An 18539-nucleotide genomic window follows, 5' to 3' on the forward strand; every position below is an offset into this window, starting at 1 on the left:
ATCAATATCTGTGTGCAATATGTGATGCTCAAATCAGGAATAATTAGTATATTCAACAATAGATAATGTCATCTTTTAATTCCATCTTTCCACAAACTTTTTGAAGTGGCCTCGTATATGACATCCTAAAGGTTGTATGTGTGTATCATACCCAAGGATAAAGCAGGAAGGAATTCCTGAGAATTGCTACTGCCGCAAGGGTGCCCTTCTGTTCCATCCCATTCAACAGCCACTGTCTTCATATCAAACATGTCATCTTCACCTCCTTGGCAGATGGTGGAATGTAGCAGTGGGGGTGGGAGGTGACAATGGCTGCACTCTCTCACCCTAAGCCTGAGTCAGCTCGCAACCACTGACCACCATTCTGATGCATCCAGGAAAGAGGTGGGAAGGGCACGTCCCTGGACTCAACTCCAGTTTCCTCAGAGAGCAGCGTAAAAAGTCTTACTACTAAAGTTAGGACCTCAGATGACTTTGCTTCTCTGTCCTGAGCCTTGGTGTTCTGGTTTTTGTTTTGTTTTTGTCCATTTGTTTGTTGGAAAATGTTAAACAAACACGGAAAAAAATAATTAAGTTACTCACGGCCCTACTTTATTTTTATTATTCATTTATTTATTAAAATGCAAATGAGTGTACATATCTGTGGGGTACAGCATTGAATATCAATACCGTGTGCAATATGTGATGCTCAAATCAGGATAGTCAGTATATTCAACATTACACAATGCAACCATTTGTGTCCCTTTACCAATTTCTCACTACCCCCCCTCCCATTTCCCCTTTCCCACCTCTGGTGACCTCAGTTCTGTTCTCACCTTTTGAAAGTTTAAAGAATTGTGATTGTCATATCTTTCTTTCTTTCTCTTTTAATTTATTTGTTTACTTTTTAGTTCCCATTTGTGAGTGAGGATGGGTAATATTTCTCTTTCTGTGCCTGGCTTATTTCACTTACCAAAATTTTCTCTAAGTTCATCTATGTTGCTGCAAATGGCAGAATTACCTTCTTTTTTATGGCTGAGTAGTATTCCACTTTGTATACATACCACATTTTCCTTATCCAGTTGTCTGTTGATGGACATTTAAGTTGGTTCCAACTCTTGGCTATTGTAAATAGAGCTGCAATAAGCATAGGAGTGCAGGTATCCCTTCAACATGATGATTTCCATTCCTTTGGATATATACTCAGTAGTGGGATTGCTAGATCATATGACAGTTCTATCTGTAGTTGTTTCAGGAATCTCCATACTGTTTTCCATAATGGCTGCACTAATTTCAGTCCCACCAACAAATGGAGCAGAGTTCCCCTTTCTCCACATCATCACCAGCATTTGTTATTCTCAATCTTTTTAATAATAGCCAGTCTAATTGGGGTGAAATGATATCTCAATGTGGTTTTGATTTACATTTCCCTCATGTTTAGTGATATTGAGCATTTTTTCATGTACCTGTTGGCCATTTGCATATCTTCCTTTGCCCATTTTTTAATAAGGTTACTTGTTTTTTTACTGTTAAGTTGTTTAAGTTCCTTGAATATTCTGGATATTAAGACCTTGTCATAAGCACAGTTTGCAAATGTTTTCTCCCATACTGTAGATTGTCTTTTCGCTCTGTTAATTGTTTCTTTGGCTGTGCAGAAGCTTTTCAGTTTAATATAATCCCATTGTTTATTTTTTCTTTTGCTGCCTGTGCTTTTGGGATCTTATTCATAAAGTCTTTGCCCAGCCCTACTTCCTGAAGTGTTTACCCTGTGTTTTCTCTTAGGAGTTTTACAGTTTCAGGTCTTATATTTAAGTCATTAGTCCACTTTGAGTTGATTTTGGTATGTGCTGAGAGGTATGGGTCTAGTTTCATTCTACGTATGGATGTCCAGTTTTGCCAGCACCATTTATCGAAGAGGCAGGCTTTTCCCCAATGTATGTTCTTGGTGTCTTTGTCAAAGGTCAGTTGGCTGTAAGTGTGTGGGTTGATTTCTGGGTTCTCTATGCTGTTCCATTGGTCTTAGTGTCTGTTTTTATGTCAGTAGCATGGTTACTATAGCTTTATAGTATAATTTGAAGTCAGGTAGTGTTATGCCTCCAGCTTTTTTTTTTTTTTTTTTGCTCAGGATTTCTTTAGCTATTCAAGGTCTTTTGTTGTTCCATATGAATGATAGGATTGTTTTTCATATTTCTGTAAAGAATATCTTTGCTATTTTGATGGGGATTGCATTGAATCTATACGTCACTTTGGGTAGTATGGACATTTTCACAATCTTAATTTTTCCAATCCAAGAGCATGGAATGTCTTTCCATCTTTTTTGTGTCCTGTTTAATTTCTTTCAGCAGTGATTTGTAGTTCTCATTGTAGAGATATTTCACCTCCTTGGTTAAATTTATTCCTAGGTATTTTGTTTTGGTGGGAGCTATTGTAAATGGCCTTCTTTGTTAATTTCTTTTTCTGCTAGTTATTGGAGTATTAAAAGCTACTGATTTTTGCATGTTGATTTTGTATCCTGCAAATTTACTGAAATCGTTTATCAGCTCTAAGAGTTTTTGGTAAAGTCGTTAGGTTTTCCTATATATAAGATTATGTCATCTGCAAACAGGGACAGTCTGACTTCATCCCTTCCAATTTGGATGCGCTTTATTTCTTTCTCTTGCCTGATTGCTCTGGCTAGTACTTCCAATACTATGTTAAATAGGAGTGGTGAGATTGAGCATCCTTGTCTTTTTCCTGTTCTTAAGGGAAAAGCTTTTAGCTTTACCTCATTCAGGATGATATTGGCAGTGGGTCTGTCATATATGGCTTTTATTGTGTTGAGATACTCTCTTCCTATACCTAATTTGCTGAGACTCTTTATCTAATGAAGCAATGTAGAATTTTGTCAAATGCTTTTTTGCATCTATTAAAATAATCATATGGTTTTTGTCCTTATTTTTGTTGATGTGATTTATCACATTTATTGGCTTGCATACGTTGAATCATCCTTGTATCCCTGAGATGAATCCCAATTGATCATGGTGTATAATTTTTTTTGATGTTTTGCTGTACTGTGTTTGCTAATATTTTGCTGAGAATTTTTACATCTATGTTCATCAAAGATATTGGCCTATAATTTTCTTTTTTTGTTGTATCTTTGGTTTTCGTATTGGGTGATGCTGACCTCATAGAATGAGTTTGGGAGAATGGGCTCTGTTTCAATATTTTGGAATAGTTTGAAGAGAATTGGTATTAACTCTTATTTATAGGTTTGGTAGAATTCAGCAGTAAAGCCATTTGATCCCAGGCTTTTCTTCGTTGGGAGACTGCTGCTATCCACTTCAATCTCATTGCTTGTTATTGGTCTGTTCAGTTTTTCTCTTTCTTCTTGGTTCAGTCTTAGTAGTTTGTTTGTGTCCAGAAATGTATCCAGTTTCTCCAGGTTTTCAAATTTGTTGGCGTATAGTTGTTTATAGCAGTCTCTAACAATTCTTTGCATTTCTGACATATCAGTTGTAATGTCTCCTTTTTCATTTCTCATTTTTGTTATTTAGGTCTTCTCTCTTCTTTTTTTTAGTTAGCCTAGCTAATGGTTTGTCTATTTTGTTTATCTTCTCAAAAAACCAACTTTTTGTTTCATTGATCTTTTGTGTCTTTTGGGGCGGTTTTCTATTTCATTTAGTTCTACACTGATCTTAATTATTTCTTTCCATCTACTAATTTTGGGTTTTTTGTTCTGGTTTTTCTAGTTCATCGAAGTGTAGCATTAGATTATTTATTTGAAACGTTTCTATGCTTTTGATGTAAGTGTTTATTGTGGGGTACCGCAAAAACAGTACTAAGAAGTTTATTGCAATAAATGCCTAGTTTAAATATTTCTGACTCCTTGATTTTTTGTGCTAATGGAAGGGTAATGGTGTGAATAATCTGTAAATGAGATAAGCCAAGAGTCATTTCTAAGTAACCTTGGGAAACATATATAGCCTTTTTGCAGTGACTTCTCTTACTCATTAGGTTGCTATGTTTGATTTAGTTGAATATTAAGGTATGTCCACCGGAGTACCCACCAGTAGAAAAGGGAGGTGAGTGAGTTATGGAGGAAAGGAGAAAGAGTAAAGGAGGAGGATCTCACCTGTTTGTCCCAGGTCTCACCTGCCAGCAGCTCAACTCCAGCAGCCAAGGAATACAGGAAGTATAGGGGGTGATCCGTCAGGTTAGTGACTAGAGTTTAGCCTCTGTTAACACCTGGGCCCTGAAGAGCACCAGGGGCAGACAGGAGTTGTCTGGTGGTGGATTGTCCTCCTAGTGAGAGGGCCCTTTGCACGAGCAGTGGCTAGAGACAGGTTTGTAGGAGGCAGAGAGCATGGCGCTTCCTTGCTTCTAGCCCAATGCTCAACCTCTCCACCAATTCCCAAATTTTTCCATTCTGCCCTCTGGAATTACCATCACTTGACCAGCAATCTCACCCAAATCCTCAACTGTCCTCTGAGCCCTCCTTCTGTCGCCTTAGGTGAAACCAGGATCTACTCTGAGGACACTGCTCCACTTTCAGCTCTCTCAAGTGATGCTATTTTCTTACACTCACTATGTGCCTCCAGGCCCCATTACCACTTCCAGACCATTATTTATCCAAACAAAACATACCCTGGTCCTTTGAGGCTCGTGGTATCTGCTATAGCCCCAGGTCTCCCTGTCCTCATTACTATGTCCTCTCCAAACTCCCCTCTGTTCAACGACAACTTTGGCCCTGTCCAACACACTGTTTCCCTCTCCACATCAAGCCCCGCCATCACTGTCCACATGGCCAACCTTGTCCAACATCCAACATCACGGCCTTTCCTCATCATTGGTGACCTCCTCCTCTACTACACTTCAGCCACCCACTCCCATAGTCACACCTCAGACACTGTCATTACTCGTAAATTCCCTGCTTCCTAAAGCATCAATTTAGACGTCTCATTCTCTGACCACAACCTCCTGTCCTTCCAGCATGTTAATTCCACTACACCCACCACAACCCTTCATCCCCACTGCAACCTCCATCTCTACTTTCAATCTCTCTTTTTTACTTCCTATTTCCTTACATTTCACAGTCCCTCATTTCAATAACACTTACCAGTACTCCCTTACCGCTTATAGGATTTGGTCCCCCATCTGGCAAATCTCCAACTATCTATTTTCTCTGTGACTACACCTGAGCAGTCTAGTACTCATAAAGAAAGCTACCCAACAGGGAAGATTGATCACCAACTTCAAATAGGCCACCGAACTGCTGGGGAATCTTATTATCTTTCTCTGGTCCACCAATGCTTACACTCTTGGTAACAGCTATTTCAAACCTTCCTCCTCAGACTTGCTTTCCTTAACAATCATCAGATGAGCTTGTTTCTACCTTTACAGAGAAATTAGAAGTCATCAGACATCTATTCCTGACTCCCAGTGTAAAAATCTACTAACATCTATACTCATCTTCTCCTCTTTCCATCCTGTGAAAATAAAGAAAAACTTTTTTTTATTATTCTAACATTCACTTGTACATTTTTTTTTTTTTTTTTTTTGTCGTTTTTTCGTGACCGGCACTCAGCCAGTGAGTGCACTGGTCAAGTCCTATATAGGATCCGAACCCGCGGCGGGAGCGTTGCCGCGCTCCCAGCGCAGCACTCTACCAAGTGCGCCACAGGCTCGGCCCCACTTGTACATTTTTGTGGTCGTTTCAATACATGCATATACTGCACAGTGATTCATTTAGGGTAGATAGCATAGTTTTGTACCCGTTAGTCCACCAATTTTCCTCCTCCCACTGACTCCCGACCTCAACCATTATTCTATTCTCTACTTCTATGAGAACCATTTTTTTAAATCTTAGATTCCACATATGAGTGAGACCATGCAGTATTTTTCTTTCTGTGCCAGACTTACTTCACTTAACATGATTGTTTCCAGTTCCATCCATGTTGCTACAAATAATAGGATATCATTTATTTTTATAGCTGAATATTATTCCATTGTGTGGATATACCACAGGGTTTTTATCCATTCATCTGTTGATGGCATTTAGGTTGTTGATTCTATGTCTTGGCTATTGTGAATAGTGTTGTGATGGGCAAGAGAGTGCAGGTGTCTTTTTGATATATTGATTTCATTTCTTTTGGGAATATATACCTGGGTATATATACCCAGTAGTGGGATAGCTGGGTTGAAAGGTAGATCTATTTTTATTTCTCTGAGGAAGCTCCATACTGTTTTCCACAATAGCTGTACTAATTTGCATTCCCGCTAACAGTGTAGGAGGGTTCCCTTTTCTCTGCATCCTCACCAGCGTTCATTATTTTCTGTCTTGTTGACAATAGCCATCCTAACTAGGGTGGAATGATATCTCGTTGTGGTTTTAATTTTCATTTCCCTGATGATTAGTGATTTTGAGCATTTTTTTCATGTGCTTGTTGGCCATTTGTATGTCTTCTTTTGAGAAATATCTGTTCAGTCCTTTGCCCATTTTTAAATTGGATTATTTGGTTTTTTGCTGTGGAGTTGTTTGAGTTCCTTGTATATTCTAAATAGTAGCTCCTTGTCTGATGTGTAGTTTGCAAACACTTTCTCCCATTCTGTAGGTTGTTTCTTCACTTTGTTGATAGTGTCCCTTGCTGTGCAAGAAGCTTTCTAGTTTCATGTTGTCCCATTTGCGTATTTTTGCTTTAGTTGCTTGTGCCTTAGTAGTCTCACTCAAAAAAGAGCTACCCACTCCCATTTTGTGTAGCATTCCTCCTATATCTTCTTCTAGTAGTTTCATAGTTTCAGGTCATTAATTTAGATCTTTAATCCATTGTTAGTTCGTTTTTGTGTATGATGAGAGATAGGGGTCTAATTTCAATATTCTGCATATGGATATCCAGTTTTCCCAGCACCATTTATTGAAGAAGCTGTCTTGGCCAGCCCCGTTGCTCACTCGGGAGAGTGCGGCGCTGACGCCGTGGGTTCGGATCCTATGTAGGGATGGCCAGTGCGCTCACTGGCTGAGTGTGGTGCAGACGACACCAAGCCAAGGGTTGTGATCCCCTTACCGGTCAAAAAGAAAAAGAAAGAAAAAGAAAAATCAGTTGGCTGTGAGTGCATGTATTTATTTCTGGGCTCTCTATTCTGTCTCATTGGTCTATTTGTCTGTTTTTATGCCAGCACCATGCTGTTTTGGTTACTATAGTTTTATTGTATATTTTCAAGTCAGGAAGTGTGATGCCTCTGACATTGTTCTTTTGTTCAAGATTGCTTTCAGCTATACAGGGTCTTTTGTGGTTCCATTTTATTTCTGTGAAGAATGTCATTGGTATTTTCATAGGGATTGCGTTCAATCTGTAGATTGTTTTGGGTAATATGAACATTTTGATGATGTTAATTCTTCCAACCCATGAACATGGGATAATCTTTCCATTTATTTGTATCCTCTTCAGTTTTTTCCCACCAACATTTTATAGTTTTCATTGTAGAGTTCTTTCACCTCCTTGGTTAAATTTACTAGGTTTTTTTTGTTTTGTTTTGTTTTGTTTTTGTTTGTTTGTTTGTTTTTTGATAGCTAATATGAATGAGATTATTTCTTCTTCAGCTATTTCATTATTGGCATGTAAGAAGGCTATTGATTTTTGTGTATTGATTTTGTATCCTGCCACTATACTGAATTCATTTATTAATTCTAGTAATTTTTTGGTGGAGTCTTTAGGGTTTTTATGTATAGGATCATGTCATCTGCAAATAGGGATAGTTTGACTTCATCCTTTCCAATTTGGATGCCCTTTATAACTTTCTCTTGCCTTTTTGCACTGGCTAGAACTTTCAGTACTATGTTGAATAAGAGTGGGGAAGTGGACATCCTTGTCTTGTTCCACATCTTAGAGGAAAAGCCTCCAATTTTTGTCTATTCAGTATGATATTAGCTTTGGGTTTGTCATTTATGGTCCTTACTGTGTCATGGGGTTTTATTTGTTGGGAGACTTTTTATTACTGCTTCAATCTCCTTACTCATTATTGGTCTGTTTAGGTTTTCTAGTTCTTCATGATTCAACCTTGGTAAGTTATACGTATGCAAAAATTTATCCATTTCTTCTAGGTTTCCCAGTTTGTACACATATAGTTGTTCATAGTAGTCTCTTATGATCTTTTGTGTTTCTGTGGTATCAATTGTAATGTCTCCTTTTTCATTTCTGATTTTATTTGAGTCTTTTCTCTTTTTTCTTCATTAATATAGCTAATGGTTTCCTGATTTTGTTTGTCTTTCCTAAAAGCTGACTGTTTCTTCAATCTTTTGTATTTTGTTTAAATCTCTAATTCATTTATTTCTGCTCTGATCTTTGTTACTTCTCTCCTATTGATTTGGGATTTAGTTTGATCCTGTTTTTCTAGTTCCTTGAGGTGTAATGTTCGGTTGTTTATTTAAAGTCTCTTCTTTTTTGATGAAGGCATTTGTTACTATAAAATTCCCTCTTAAATCTGCTTTTGCTGTATCCTGTAGGCTCTGGTATGCTGTGTTTTCATTTTCAATTGTCTCCACAAATTTATTAATTTCCTTTTTGATTTCTTGTTGGACCCATTCATTGTTTAGAAGCATATTGTTTCATTTCCACGTATTTGTACAGCTTTTAGTGTCCCTATGTCCTTGATTTCTAGTTTTATTCCATTGTGGTCAGACAAGGTAATTGATATGATTTCTTTCTTTTTTTTTTTTTTTTTTCATTTGTAGTGACTTCTTTGGTACCTAAAATAGGTCTATTCTAGAGAATGTTCCATGTACTACTGAGAAGAATGTGTGTTCTGTAGCTATTGGATGAAATGTTCTATATATGTCCATTAGGTCCAAAGGGCCTAGAATAGAGATTAATTCTGATGTTTCCTGGTAAGCCAAGTGACCATTATCTCTGCAATCAACCCTAACCAACCTCCCCTCATCCACTCCTAATTTCTTCTAGTTCATTCTCCTCACTAGAGCCAGAATAACCTTTTCAAAATGCTAATTTTAGTAGCTTGAAACCCTTAGGTTTCTTTCCATAAAATTAAAACTCTTTAACATGGCATACAAGGGCTTGCATGATCCAGCCCCCACTTACTTTCTCAGCCTCGTCTTGGGTCAGATCCTACTCATTTTCTCAGCTGCAGATCCACCTACCTTCTTTCCCTCCCCAGCCTTCTCCATACTATGTCCCATAGCAGGAACTTTGCACATGCTTCTCCTCTATCTGAAATCTCCTCCTTCCCCTCTTTTCCTGTTTTACTTTACCAACTTCACTTCTATTTATTCTTCAAATTTCAAGATATTTATCTTTTCCCCATGAAGGCATTTCTTGATCTCATTCACCAGGTTAAATTCTGCTATAGTAAGATTTCATTGCATAGTACATCTCTCCTTCTTATCTCTTACCACAATTGCAATTTTATATTCATTTTCTCATTATTTGATTAATGATTATGTCCCCCACTAAAACGTGAGCTCCCTAAGGATGAGAAGACCATGTCTATGTTTATTCATCATTGTACTGCCAGCACCTTGAACAGTGCCTGGCAGATATCAGATGGTTAAATTATTTAATTAAATTTCAAGAAGGAAACCATTCACTGGAGCCAATTAAGTTTATAACCACAGAGGAGAAAGGACAAACTAAGGGGACTGAGGAAACTGTAATGCTGGAAACACATAATTATGGTCTAAAAGAGAACCGAAAACTATTGTCAGATACCAGGACATCAAATGGAAAATGTCTGGTTTAAGAAATAAATCCACTCTGGTGGGAGGTATCACGCAGAGTCCCAGGTGAAGAGGCAGATGTCCAGCACCCAGCTGAGAGTAGCATCTAATAAGTGGTGTACACACGTACACCTGGTTGACCCTCAGGTACCTCAAATTCAATATGCCCCAAAGTAAACCAGCCATATTTACTCACGCCCTCAAAAAAGCACTCTTCCCTCTGGATTCCCTCTGTGAGTGAACGGTGACACTATCCTCACAGTAACCTCACCTCAAAACTTGGGAGACGTCCTTCGTTCCTTCATATTTCCCAAACACCACATCTTACGTGGTGTGTGTAATAATCTAGGTGAGCAGAAAAGAGGCTATTCATGAAATTAGTGGCTAAAGAAAGGGAGAGAATTGCATAGATCTAAGATATATTTGGAAGTTAGATTGGATTGGTCTCGGTGATCATTAAAATCACCCAGATTATTACCAATACCTCACAACTGGTTTTCCCCCCTCCACACTCGTGTCCCCCTTTCACACATTCTTCACCCGACAATCAGAACCATCCTTCTCACATGTCAATCCCATGTCATACCTCGGAAACTCCCTCTTGCCTTTAGGCCAAAGCCCATACTGTCCAGTGTGACCTAAGCTGCCTTTCTCGTCTACCTCCCTTTCCTCATCTCTAAACATCCCGCCTGACCCTGAGCTCTGGGCGTCCTGAACTAGTTTCAGCTCCAGAACGTCTGGGAGTGATCTTAAGGCTTTCTCATGCCTCCTTGCCTTTGCCTAAAACACTCTTCCCACCTTAGTGTCCCCCTCCACCCCCAGGCGTTCTTATCTAGCTAACTCCTTCCCACTCTCAGTTCAAGGCTCCCCTCCACTGGGAGGCCCCCACAGAATCTCATGCTTCCTCCTCTCATTACATGGATCATGGTGTCTATTTTCCTCCCTCATCGGCCTCAAACACTAAAAGGTAAACACTTTGAGGGTAGACACCATGTCTTACTACTCTTTGTTCTCTGCCAATTGCATAGTAGTTACCTATTCAAAAGTTGTTTGACTAAATAAATCAACAACCAAGGTGAGAACAATGACTTCTAATGATTTTTTTTTTCTTTTCCAGTCCAAACGTCTACCTGGTAGCTTCTATCCTGTTTCTCCTGATGCTGCTATTCTTCAGTATTCTCGTTTTCAGCTACTTCCGGTATATGAAAATTTATAGACGGTCTATTTATGAACCACTTCACAAGCCGCCCAAAACACTAAAGAAAAATTAGGAAAACTGAAAGTTGGTTTACTATGGATATATTTTACAGAGGGAATGTTTGTACATATACTTACATTGAGAATGTGTGTTTGACCAAAAAATACTAAATAGTTCAAAATATAATCAAATTCAGTGTTTGAAAAGCCTTCTTAACTTACCTCAAAATGGAAATATTTTCACTTCTATTGTGTTGTTGAATTAATCCTTAATGTGTTTGCATTCATTTTAAAGGTACTCTATATACTCTTAGGTGGCATTTAAAAAAAATAATAATAAACTAAATGTGATTATTACAATCCTTCCTAACAATGAAAGTAAATTTCTGAAAATACATAAATGTGTCAAGTATTATTATTTTGCATGAGACTTTTCATGTAAAACCTTCCATGACCGTAGTCCATTTATGTATAAAGGACTTAATAAAAGTACGTGGATTTAAATAATCTGTCTTAAACAGATTTCAGAAGTTTTTCTAGTGGTAGATTCACATATGAAATGTAAAACTTATTATGTTGAAAATGAGCAGCAGATACTCTAAGTTTTAAAATTTGATTTTGATGTTCAAAGTAAGCTTCTTAATTTGTCCAGATATTATCACAACTTTCTAAAAAATTTGTACTTGCATCAGTCGGGGTTCAACCAGAGATGCAGAACCAGAAGGGGGTGTGTGTGTGCATGTGTGTGTGTGAACAGATCTATCTTAAATGAATTGGCTTATGTGATTGTGTGAGCTAGCTCAACTAGTTTGAAATCCACAGCACAGGCAGCCAGGAATGGATGATCACAAGCAAGCTGGGAATCCTCGGGCACAGACCAAAGCTGTTGTCCACTAAAATCAGGAATAAGACCTGCTATTCATCACTGTTTCGAAAGTTCTGACAACCCAAGAGAAAAATAAAATAACTGGTATAAATATTGGGAACCAAGAGGTAAAATCCTCTCTTTAAATAATATATTATATGACTAGAGAACCCAAAATTCATAACAAGTTTTACCAGAATAAGAGAATTTGATGTCTCAATACTAGAGAAATACTTAAAAATCAATACCTTTTCTCTACAAGAGGTATAATCAGTTAACAATAGAAATAATAAAAGGTAATCTATTCATTGTAGTCACAAATTACATAGGATTAAATTGAACACGCAACGTGCATGACCTATATGAAGAAAACTTTAAAATATCTATTGAAGGAGGTGAAACAAGATCTGAACTTGATAAGGGGGAAAAAAGACAAACTACCCAACAGAAGATGAGCAAAGAATATAATCATTTCACAGAACAGCATATTCAAACAGCCAGGGGTTTTTGTTGTTGTTGTTTTAGTGTTTACTATATGCCAGGAACCATTATAATAACCAATTCCCCTCAACAACCTTATGAGATGGGAACTGTTATTATCCCATTATAGAGATTAGAAAACTGGCACATAGAGGGGAGGTAATTCTTCTGAGTTGGTAAGTGATGGATGGAGTTGGTAAGTGATGGATGGAGTTGGTAAGTGATGGATGGAGTTGGTAAGTGATGGATGGAGTTGGTAAGTGATGGATGGAGTTGGTAAGTGATGGATGGAGTTGGTAAGTGATGGATGGAGTTGGTAAGTGATGGATGGAGTTGGTAAGTGATGGATGGAGTTGGTAAGTGATGGATGGAGTTGGTAAGTGATGGATGGAGTTGGTAAGTGATGGATGGAGTTGGTAAGTGATGGATGGAGTTGGTAAGTGATGGATGGAGTTGGTAAGTGATGGAGTTCAAACTCAGACAACTGGCTTCAAAACCAGGCAATTATCCACTAAGCTTGTTCGACCTCATCAGCAGTCAGAAAGAGACAAACCGGAGTTACCATGAGGCTGAATTTCTCACTGATGGAAAAAATCAAAAAGGTAATCAATACTCTTGAGAAGGAATGGGGGCCAGGGACAGGAAGAAAATTCTCTTGCATTTCTGAAGGAAATGTGAATCGTTGCAGCTGTTTTGGAAAGCAATCTGGCAAGATCAATTAAAATTTAAAATATACATTCTCTTGGACCCAGCAATCCCACTGTTAGGAATTTGTCCATAAAGTGGAGTGGGGACGACCAACACATCGGGATATTTGTGTGTGTTGGTGGATGGGTGGATAGGGAGACAGACCGATAAACAGACAGACAGACATAGACATACAGCATCATTTGTTATGGAGGCAAAACTCTAGAAAGAGAATTCATGCTCACCAGTAGGGGAGTAGGTGAGTGGTTGAATGATTGCTCATTGACCCCATAATCTGTACTAGTTGATTTAGAAGATTTTTCCACGAGGTTTTGTTAAATGAGGAAAGCAATCTGCAGAGAAGTATCTACTGCATAATCCTATTTTTATATAAACAAAAGCTCAGTGTATACGAACTTGGAGAAAAGTATGTTCCTATCACGTGTGCAGGCATGCATGTATGTACATGGAGGAGGAGAGAGAGAAGAATACAAAGCAAGCCCTCCAAATCAGGGGAGAGGAAACAATAGAAAAACATCATGCAACATTTTCTCTTCATGTAAACCAGCACGTCAGTGCATAAAGACAAATGACAGGGTGATAGTGACCTACGTAACATGACATAATTCTAGATGGTGTTTGCTTTCTTGCTATTGTTTCCTGCCACATTGAACTTACACAATTTGATTAATCATAAAAAATAAAACTCTTTTTCCCATGAACAAAAAAATGGGAGATGAAATGGAGATGGCAAGTGTAGAAGACTTTTTCAAGGAGTTCCTTTTTTTCTGGGACAAGAAGCAGAGAAATGGTGGGCCCCTGAAGGCACTGGTTGGTGAGATCAGCAAGCTGTTACTGAATGTGGATGGAAATAATCCAGTAGCTAGGGGAGACTGATGATACAGGAGAGGAAGGGTGTAATTGCTGGATCAAAATCCATGAGTAGGCAGAAGAGGATGGGAGCCCAGGCTGAAACCAAGGATTGACATTTCGGCCACTGTCACAGTAGAAGCCAGAGTTCACGGGTACTGATGTAGGTAGGCTGGCAGGAAGATCAGTGATCTGGGGCAGCCATGAGTTGCTCCTTGCAGGCCTCCTCCTGCAGGAGTGTAACTGACCCAGGGCATTAGCTGCTGCCCTCTGAACTCCATCTCCACATTTGCACCAAGCCCATGCCCCCTAAGGCGGCTCCCCACCCACAATTGAGTACAGCGTAGGTACTAAGGCAGATGCGATGCGGGTAGACACGAGACTCCTGTCAGCCCGGCTCAAGGACTCCCAAAGGCTTTACCAAACCTTCCTTAGATTGCATGACACCCCTACCCAATCTCAATCTCCCTTTCTCTCTCTGTCTCTCTCTCTTTTTGTCTGATGACTCTCCCAACCTTCCACAGCTCCCTATCTCCTTTCATGCAAGCATTTCCCCTAATAAAATCCTCGCACATTTAATCCCATATTAGTGACTGTTTCTCAGAGGACCTTGACTAATACAAGCGGTAATGTGAGTGGTCTGAGGGATTACAGAGGAGGATGGTGACTTGGAACTTGCTCACTCAGCACCCAGCAGACAGAGAGGAAGCCACCTTGGCGGTATGTGTGGCACCAGTAGTCCCTGCCTCTAGGTGATGGTTCAGTTGCTAATGTTTTCATCAGTAGTGACCAGGGGAATGTCCCAGGGGGGGATTGCTACGGCAGGTGCAATGGTGCGTAAGACACAGTGATAACAAAGACAGTGACGGTGGCTAGTTACTGCTAAGTTATGTTGATGACCTACAGATGGTTAATGAGAGACAGACAGCCATAGCAGTTAATGGCTAAATATAAGAACCAGAGAGCATCAGTGGTAGCATATAAAGGGGTCATCACCACCAGCAGTGGAAGGGCAGACACAATTGAACAGTGGGCTGAGGACCTGGGAGTCACAGGACTCCAGAGATGTTTGAATGCACAGCTAAGGCAGGTCTGCTCTGGGAAGGTCAAGGTCCTGATAGGGAAAACCTTTGATCCTAAAGACTGGGACAGGAACAGCTGGATTTAGTTCATCTCGACAACGTAGGAGGCAATAAACTTTAAAATTAATTTTCCTTTATAATGGTTTGGACAGCTATGTCTCCCTCCAGGTTACCTAAGAAATAGTTTGTGACTGTGGGAAGTTAAATCAAAGTTACTGTTCTCAGTTTCAAACTATCTTTCTAGGACTTGCTTTGTGTTGCTGGGGCCAGGACCCTGCAATCACATCTCTGCTTTCCCCCTGGTACCCTGGTAGGTTCCTGTACTAAGGGGGTACTGGTGGGAGACTGGAAGGCAGGAGGAAGGATGCATTAGTCCATTTTGTGTTGCTATAACAGAAATAACCTGAAACTGGGTAATTTATAAGGAAAAGAGGTTTATTTTGGCTTATGATTCTGGGACAGCTGCATCTGGCACAGGCCTCAGGCTGCTTCTACTCATGGCGGAAAGTGGCAGGCAGCCAGCAGGTACAAGCAGATCACATGGCAAGAGAAAGCAAGAGAGAGAGAGAAGGTGCCAGGGTCTTTTAAACAACCAGCTCTCGCATGTACTAATAGAGAAAGAACTCACTCATTACTCCCCCTACCTAGGGAGAGCATTAATCCATTCATGAGGGATCCACCCCCATGGCTCAAACAATTTCTAGTACTGCCACATTAAGGATCTGATTTCCACATGAGTTTAGGTGGGGACAACACATCCAAACTCCATCAAAGGACTTCCTTTTTCTACCTCCCTGTCAGCACAAATTTAGCCAGGCCTCTTCTCCCCAGCAGCAGAGTGGATTTCAGTAGCAGTGGCTGATTTCTAGTCTGAAGTTTTTAAAACATTCCAGGACCAGAGTCATTTTCCCCCTTCAGAAATACCAGCAGTTGCCCTATTCAGAGTTTTGAATTCCAGCTCAATAGGGCTCTCCTCCAAGCTTCAAAAGTGTGTAAATTCCAAACTTTTTTCTTTGTTGCCCCAGGTCTTGGGGTGCTAGCTGCTTCTGGCTCTCTGATACCTTAGTGTTCCTTTTTGTCTTTTGCGGCCTCCAACCTCCAATTTACAATTCTTTATATTAAAATTTCCTTGTTAATCTGTCTCCTGATAACCACCCCAAATAAATCTTCCAGTAACGTTTCACTACTGCTTGTCTCTGTCCATTTAAATTATAAATTTATGAGTGAATACATATATTTATTTTTTTCTGTCTTTCACTGTATTGTAAGCTTCAAGAGGGTAGGAATCATGTCTGTTTCATCACGGATGAACTGGTGACACACAGTGGCTGACACACAAAAGTTACTTATTTGGTACTTGGTCAGTGACTGAATGAATGATGATTTCTATTACTGATGGGCCAATACCTGAATTAGATGAGCAATACAACTCATTCTGTTATGAGAGATGAATTCTATTTTGTACCCGATAAATTCAGTGTGACCATGGGACATCCCGTGCCATAGGCAGATTATCAACCTCCCAGAGACATCACATTCTAATCCCCAGAACCTGTGAATGTTACTTTTCATAGGAAAAAGGATTTAGCAGATGTGATTAAGTTAAGGATCTTGAGATGGGATTTATCCTGGAATATCCAGGTGGGCCTACTCTAATCACAAGAGTCTTTATAACTGAGAGGGAAAAGCGGGAAAGTCAGAGAAGTGATGATGGAAACAGAGTGGAGTGATGTGCCTGTAAGCCCTAGAAGCTGGAAAAAGCAAGGGAGCAGATTCTCCCCTTAAGAAACACAAACCTTAATTGTAGCCCAGGGAGACCTATTTGGGGACTTCTGATCTCTAGAACTGTTAGATAATAAATTTGTGTTGTTTTAAACCACTACGTTCATGGTAATTTGTTACAGCAGCCACAGGAAACTAATACATCCTGGTAGAAGTCCAATCGGCTGCAGATTCTATTGGCCTAGCAGTCGGGAGCAGGAAGAGGGTTGGAGAGGGAGACAGAGGACTCTTCGGCATGCCGTGCATGCATAGTTACAGCAGAGGGGGTGGATGAGATCACAAAGGGAAAGGGAGTGTGTCTAGGCTTGAGCCCTGAGTGGAGTGTAGCTAAATGAGGGGGGAATGGATAGAGCCTTTTCCCTACCTTTCACAGGAAAAAAGGACTTAGCAGATGTGATTAAATCATTTTTTCTATTGGGTTAGGAGGGAAGGAGCGCCCCAGTGAAAAAAGGAAGCAAAGCAGCTGATACACCAAAAGCAAATTTTAGGACTTTGTCCACAACCTGTCCGTGGACAGTCAACCACGAATTACACAGCATTCACTGTCCAACACCACCAGGCAATCAAACCGTATTTCTCTAGAATGCTTATTTTCCCTATTTCACATCTTTTTTGCTCTTCAAACCCTCTATCTCTTGCTCCTCACCTCTCAATCTCTGATGATAACCTTGCCTCATAATTCACTGAGAAAATCAAAGTAAATGAGAAAAGAAGACCCTCGTTTCTCACACCCATTATTGCTAACCTGCCTGCCTGTCCTGTCCTTCCACGCCATCACCGTGCACCTGCACCTGCCATCTATGCTGTCACTGTGGATGAAGCATCCCTTCTACTAAAGGCCAACCCCTCCCCTGAGCCTTGGATCTCTCTCCTTCTTTGCCCTTGCAAATCTCCCCCTCTCCTATATCATCAGTTTCTCTCTCTTTACATACAAGTGTGACTCAGCATCTCTCATCTTTAAAAAACGCCCTCCATTGACCACACAGCCCTATACAGCTGTTGCCTCAAGTGTAGAGTTGTCTCCATTTCCTCACCCGACATTTGCTTCTCAAACCATTCTAGCCGTTCTTTAAAGCCCACCCCTCCCTGAGACTGCTCATGGCAAGGCTGCCAGTGATCTCTATATTGCTGAATCCAATACTCTTTTGACTTCTGTGTTATCAGATTCTTTCTAGTTTTCCTCCTGCTCTGTCGTTCCTCCTCTTCCTTTACTTGACCCCTAAATGGCAAAGGGCCCTAGAGCTTTAGAGCTTTGCCCTTGGTCACCTTCTTTCTTTTTAGCTACACATATTTCTAGGTCATCTTAACCAGTTCCAGGGATTTAAAATCTACAATGGCCATGACTCCAGTGTTTGTTTTTACCCAATGCCTACTTGACATCTCATGGTTGCATGACCAGACCATCATTATTTCCCTCCTCCCAACCTGCTCCTTCCCCAGTGTTTCATATCTTATAAATGGCACCACCATCTGCCCAGTTGCACAAATAAAAAATCCAGAAATTATTCTTGAATCCTCTCTCCCTAACAAACTGAACATCCAGCCCATTAGCAAGTGCCATAGACTCTACCTCCAAAAATATTTCAACTCTCATTTTCTGTCTCCCGCACTATCAGTAGCATTTAAGCCACCTTCTGGCGTATACTTCTGAAATAGTTTTCTAAATGACTGAATCAATTGGCCTTTGTCACATGACCACCTCCAAAGCCTTGTGACCTAAAACATTATTTCTCACATTCTGTAGGGTAAGTTGGGCTGTTCATCTGGTCAGGATGGGGTTGGCTGGGGCAGGATGGTCTTGGAGAGCCTGACATGCTTCACAGCTGGTTGGATGTCAGCTGGGCGATGACTTGACCATGGGTCCTTCCTCATCCATCAGGCCAGCCCAAGC

General features: G+C 40.1%; 1 protein-coding gene across 1 annotated transcript in view; it reads left to right on the top strand.

The window, feature by feature from the left end:
• CATSPERE (catsper channel auxiliary subunit epsilon) overlaps positions 1 to 10956 on the top strand; it is a 192540-nt gene extending 181584 nt beyond the window's left edge. Inside the window, exon 21 of the mRNA XM_063082895.1 lies at positions 10803 to 10956. Coding sequence (XP_062938965.1) covers positions 10803 to 10956 — 154 coding nt within the window. The remainder of the gene's footprint in view (positions 1 to 10802) is intronic.
• The last annotated feature ends 7583 nt before the right edge of the window (positions 10957 to 18539 follow it).

Source organism: Cynocephalus volans, chromosome 18, assembly GCF_027409185.1.
Source record: "Cynocephalus volans isolate mCynVol1 chromosome 18, mCynVol1.pri, whole genome shotgun sequence".
Lineage (NCBI taxonomy): Eukaryota > Metazoa > Chordata > Mammalia > Dermoptera > Cynocephalidae > Cynocephalus > Cynocephalus volans.